The following is a 6,439-nucleotide window of genomic DNA, read 5'->3' as shown; positions in this document are numbered from 1 at the left end:
ATAAAAATAATTTTCAAATCATAATTTTAATATTTTTGAATTTTTAAATCATTATTTAAATTATAATATAGTTTTATTACTTTATTTAGAGTTATTTGACCATAACCAAAATATATTAGGTCAATTAATTCATTAATCAAAATATAATTTATTTTATTTTATTTTTTTATTAAAATCATTTTAAAAAATAAAAAAATTCACCTCAAATTCTAAAAAAGCCTCAATAGAAATACTAATTTTTTAGACATAATCTAATTATTAAGTAGTTTTTAAATTATTTTAATATTATGTTCAAACTATTATCAAACTATTTAATAAATTTTCACAAGCATATAAAAAAAGTCATAAAATTACATAATTTATCTACTAAAATATTATTTTTTTAATTAAAGTTTAATTTTAAACATAAAAAAAATTAATAATTAATCCTTAAAAAACTTTAGTGGCCCACTTTTTTTTATTAAACAGAGATTTTTCAAAATAAAAACTATAAAAATTCAAACAAACAAAAAAACAGGCTCCAAGTGTTTTTTTTACTTATAAAATATGATAAGAAAGGTATTGATATCCCCAATATATGACTCATTCTAAATATGAATCTCTTTAACTCCTATTGGATCCTTCATAGTAAGGCACTATAAAAGAGTTAAAAGTCTTCTCATGAATCATATAACATAAAATTCAACTTCTTCTAGGTTCAATTATTTCTTCTTTGATGAGAAATAAAGCCAGAATTATAATAGCAAAATATTAAAAAGCATAAGAGAGTTCAAATTTTACCTAAGTAGAATCATCATGAATCCCACACAAAAGCATTTCAAAGTTCATAACCCGATTCCACCAACTCCCAATCTCCTTCTTCTTCTTCTTCAGCATCATCTTCCTCTTCTTCTTCCCACCATTAATCATTCCAATATTACTACTACTACTACAGCTAGTACTAGCAGTCCCTTCATAATCAGGAAAGACAGACATTTTCTCATTCTCCAACTTCCATCCTAATCCTGATCCCTTCTGATAATAATTAGGAGACTGATCATTATGATATTGATGGTTGATCATTACCATCAAACGATCACCACTTGTCAATTGACCTTGTAAGTTCCGGATCTGTTCCTGTAGATCCTCAATCCGACGGCTAAGCATGTACATGCGATGATTAGCCTCGGAAGCCATTGCATTTGCCCTTACACAAATCCTCGAGTTCTCGCTTAAAAGTATCAGCCTTTCCGATTCTAAAACCTCTAGAAGACTCGTTTGAAGTTCTGTCTTCCTTAAAGACTCTCCCCATTTCTTTTCCGTTATGTTGAGTTCTTGAACAATTACATCGTTTTCCACCATTCTCATCACAAGCTCCGCCATAATCATGTCCATATCCAAACTTGAGGATGGTGATTGGTGGGAAAGTGAACTCTCCACGTCGGACTCATAGTCGTTGGTGCTGATATCAACAATGTCACGGTTAATTTTGGTTATGGTTTGGCAATAGCGGTCTGACAAGGAAAGGTAGTTGTTGTAAAGGTCGTGAAGGAGGTTTAGTAGTTGAGGGCGTTTTAAGTAGTAGATTTCTGCTCTCTCTGAAAATGTGTTTTCTGCTTCCACTTCTTCTTCGGCGATGTTTATCTCATCTTTTTCCTTGTCGATGTTTCTTATAAGCGAGAGTGTTTTCATCCTACCCTCTAAATCTGTAATCGTTATAGAAGGGATGTCGAACATTAAGAGTTAATTTGATATAAAGAGATGAATCAATGTAAGTTTGTATTTTGATTTTAGTGTGGTGATGATGCTTTTGGAGAAAATTCAATTATCCTAAAGAAAAATATTCAGAAAATTAAAGTTGTTGAAGTGTCAACAATAATTTATTAAAGTAGGTTTTCAACAATATTATTATCTTGTCTAAAAGAAGCAAGAGGACCAGAGTGTGTCCTGTTATTTGAATTAAATTCAATTATCTAGATAATTGAATTAATTTTTAGATTTAAACATTAATTAAGAATACCAAATATTTGGTATAAAGTTATTTCTAGAAAAAGAAAGTTTGTTAGGATTTAAAATTTTCCATCCCTATTAACATTATTTTTTCAATCCTATTATTAAAATTATCAATTAAAATATTTTTTCACTTTATATATTATAAATTTTAAAAGTCATACATAATTTAAACTTTCAAACCATCCATCAAAAATGTTTTTCTATAAATAATTCAAGATGAAAATTACAGCTCTTAACTCTTTTAAGAATATATATAAAAAAAAATTAATTTAGTTTCATCATTTTTCAACAAAATATTTTAAATATATTAATAAATACTTCAACTATTAATTTTTATTTTTAAAAGATCAAACAAGACCTAATACTTTCTAACAAATCCAAGAATATAGCAATCTTACTGTACTATTCTGAAAAAAAAAATCAGACTTGATTCCTGACATGAAAACTACCTCTCCGTAGAGCAAGAACACTTTGAAACTCCCTTCCTCCATTAAGGCTAAGGCTATTTTGATATTAAAAAATCAGAATTAAATAATGTTATAGAGATGTTTAATAAAAATACAAGATCAAACAACCTCCTCTAGAGCTTTGGATTTTTGTTATGTTTTCTATAATGTTTTATAATAAACTATTTAGGATGTTTTATATTTAAGACTAAAATTTAATAGAATAAAAATATTTTAATTAATAAATTTAATAATGTAATAATAAGAATAATACTAATGTGAGATAAATATTTCTAAAAAAGCTCATAAAAATATCAATAACCCTAATATCAAACAAGCTCTGCAGGTGTTTTTGAATCTTAGTGATTTCAAAAAAAAACTTTATTCAATAAAAAGTGTAATTATTAGAATATTTTATTATATTAAAATTGAATAAAAATAAAATAATAATTAAAGTAGTATGACTAAAATAGATTAATTAAAAAAGATTTTGCATGAAAAAGGAAGGTACTAGTCCTAAGGCCGTAGCAGATTTGAAAGATAATAAAAGAATCAGATTCTGTTAAGGTTAGGTAAGGAGAAAAGAAAGGTCATGAGTAATAGACTAGACTTATCTTTAATTTAATGTGGTCCAAGAGGAGATGTGACCAAAATTCAAAATTTGAACGGTTCATTTTACAACTTATTGGACAACTGCTGAAAGAGCTACTAAATTCAGTAATAATACTGATAATATATAAATAGTCAAATAAACACACTTATCGCAGCTTCTTTTCAATCAGTCACCGTCCCCAGAAATCACTCAATTTACAAGTTTAAAAATATAAAAAAAAATAAAGATATTTACCCAAATAATATAATTCAAATAAGCTTATATCAAACAGCTTATTATGGATAGATTATATATCATCTAAATTTTTTAGAGTGACAAATAAATTGATATTAAGTAAACATATATAGTATAACAAGCAAATATGGAATTAATTACTCTTACAAGTTTAAAAGATCTAGATGGATTCTAGTTGAAATTATGTTGATGTTATCCCTAAATGTACTAAATGACATTATGTAATTTGACAAAATTAACAGATTACTTTATTTGGAATTGTTTCAATATAATTCATTTTTAAACTAAAATAAAATCATGTTTATATATATTTGTTTTAATAGAAAAAAAGGTGTCCAGAGTTCGAATAGGTTTAGCGGGCAGAATAAAGCAAAAAGGTTACTGCAGCGGTAAAAAGTGAAAAGTAAAGTAAAGATAGGGAGTAAAATGAACGTACCGTGCAGGGTTGAAAGAAGCCAAGGAGGCTTGGGGAAGATGCAAGCAGAGGAGGAGGTTCGTCTGCTGTCAGCAGATGGAAAGCATTTCTTTGACGAAGACGAAGACGAAATTGACGGAGAGGACGAAATTGAGCTATTATAGTTGCCGCTGATCATGTCCATTATCTATCTTTTCGATCCACCAACTAAACAAACAAACAAACACACCACCGGCGACTTCATTTTCATAATTCAATAAAACAGAATACGGTTACTTAACTCAAACTGTGCACACAGTTGAAGGAAGAAGAAGAAGAAAAACAAACAAACAGACACTCGTACATACATACATTGCTTTCAAATTCAAATTCAAATTAGAAATCCGAACATTCTTCCTTTCTCTATTTCTGATCAACTGATTGTTAAGGAGAAACAGATATAGAGACGTCTAATTGAAGAGTTTTCAGGAAGAAGAAGAAGGAAAAAGAAACAGAATACAGTTACCTAATTGCACACACAGGCGAAGGAAGAAGATCAACAAACAAATACGCATACATACATATTGTTTTCAAATTCAAACTAGAAATCCGAACATTCTTCCTTTCTCTGTTGTTTTCTGATAACTGAATGTTAAAGATGAAGAGACAGAGAGTATTCAAATGAATGTTGAGACGAACGTATTGATAAAACAAAGATAGGTAAACGCACGCAATTATAAGAAGAACGGAAGAGATGAAAACGCAATACGCACCTGTGATTAACTTGATCGTTGTGGATGTACTGCAGAAGCAATGGTTGAAGAGGCGGTTGAGAGGAGAAAGAAACAAACAAACAAACAGTGATGATGGAAAGGAAGGAGTGTGAGAGAGAGAGAGAAGAAAAAGAGGAGAATGGAAACACGCATTGTATACTCAGGCTAGGAGGCTAGCTGTTGTAGTAAGTAAGTAAGTAGGCTTATACAGGACACGTACCTTTCAACTGACTTCTTTTCCGTTCTTTTTATTTCAACTAATAATAATATTCTTTCACACGCATTCTATTCTTTTTTATAATGTTCAAATTTCAAATCTTATTTAATAAAATATATGATTATCAATTTTTAATTAAATATTTAATTGTTTGAAAGGACATACAGTTGTGTGAGTTTGTTTGATTGTGTTATATATTTTTAATAATTAAAAATAATAGTTTATTTTATCTTTGTTATTTTAGTTTAAAAAATTATATTATGTTATTAAATTTTATTGATAAAGAAAATGAATTATTTTATATTATTTTGATTAAAATATGTTTTATACATAATATTTATATTTTCTAAAAAATCAATTTAATACATATTCTATTGGATATCATATTAAAGTCATCAACAAGAAAAAAATTGAATAATTGTGCATTGATGGACAACAAGGAAGAATAAAAACTGGATGACAAAAATTCTATTTATTTTAAAACTTTTTAATTAAAAGAAGAATAAGATTTTATTGTAAACTTATAATGGGTCTCCCAACAAGGCAAAGGCTATAAAAAAAATAGATATGATTATCAGATAATTTGAAAAAGGAATGACATGATAATTTGAAAGAATGAATGACATGTTAATTTGATTATTCTAAATAATAATAAATTTTATATTTTTTCTCCCTTCTCATCCTTTAACATTTATTTCAACCAATAATGTGATGTCACATAATTTTCTGAATTTTTCTCTCCATATCCTTCTTCCCAAAAAAATATTTAAACTCTGAATATATTAACATTTTTATATGTAATCATATTTAGGAATGTTAATAAGTAGTTGGGTCTGGAATTAAATTATCGTCCCAAATTTACTAATTCAGTCTTGATATGATCTGACTGAAAGTTTAAATATAAATTATCTCTGTCCCGATTGAAACAAGTTACCTTAAGGTATACCAAAAATTGAAAAAAAAAACTTAAACTTAAAATATAAATAATAAAATAATTCATACATTTATAATTATAAATTATCAAATACAAAACAAAAATTATATTTAATAACAGTAATTTTAAAATATTAAATACCTAAACAAATAAACCTTCATCAATAACAATAATTTTTTTTTTTTAAATAATCAAACTTTTAATAGCTTATATCTACATTTTCTATCTTCAATGGATAATATCACATTTTGCATTAATAAAAAAATAAAATAAATACTCTTTTTTAATAAATAATAAATAAATATATATTAGTAAAGAAGTCTAACATTTTTTTTGTTTTAATCGTATCAACATTTGACCATTTCAAAAAATTAACTATTACCATTTTCACTTGTTAACCTGCATTCGTACCAATAACATTTATCTAATCTAACATACTAACGTCTAACATCAAATAGTATATTAATTAGTAGTTAACTAATTAAATAGGTAATAATGTACATAATATACTTAATAAAAATTCATAGCCTCTTTGTTCATCCTCCACACTAGCATGATCATAAACATCTAATAAAAAATTAAAATAATATATTAAATTTATAAATAGAATAATAATTAATATTACCTATATTTTCGGACTCGTATAACCAATTGCGAGTACACATTAGAATTTCAAGTATTTGTATTGAGAACTTAACACCCTTCTAAAAACACTAAAAGCAAATTCAAACGCTATAGTAGATACTGAAATTGCTAAAATATCTTTAACAATAATTTAAAAAAGTGAATACTTATAAGAATTCATCTTCCACCATATTAATATATCAAAATCTTTA

General features: G+C 26.6%; 1 protein-coding gene across 1 annotated transcript; it reads right to left on the bottom strand.

Annotated features, from left to right (window-relative positions):
• Positions 1-588: 588 nt before the first annotated feature.
• LOC124932172 (kinase-interacting family protein-like) lies at positions 589-4,606 on the bottom strand. The gene is made up of 3 exons (XM_047472824.1): positions 4,453-4,606; positions 3,722-3,907; positions 589-1,685 (listed from the first exon to the last, which is right to left on the bottom strand). Exons 2-3 carry the CDS (start codon positions 3,882-3,884, stop codon positions 781-783), a joined length of 1,068 nt encoding a protein of 355 aa, XP_047328780.1. The 5' UTR covers positions 3,885-3,907; positions 4,453-4,606; the 3' UTR covers positions 589-780.
• Positions 4,607-6,439: the final 1,833 nt, after the last annotated feature.

Source organism: Impatiens glandulifera, chromosome 1, assembly GCF_907164915.1.
Source record: "Impatiens glandulifera chromosome 1, dImpGla2.1, whole genome shotgun sequence".
Lineage (NCBI taxonomy): Eukaryota > Viridiplantae > Streptophyta > Magnoliopsida > Ericales > Balsaminaceae > Impatiens > Impatiens glandulifera.
This window is presented reverse-complemented; position numbering and strand designations above follow the sequence as displayed.

What these genes read in the sequence shown, in the direction of transcription:
- LOC124932172 (XM_047472824.1), bottom strand. Translation starts at nt 3,884, where the DNA reads ATGGACATGATCAGCGGCAACTATAATAGCTCAATTTCGTCCTCTCCG. An exon ending in GCTTCTTTCAACCCTGCACG is followed by an intron (nt 1,686 to 3,721) that starts GTACGTTCATTT and finishes TAACGATTACAG; the next exon opens with ATTTAGAGGGTAGGATGAAA.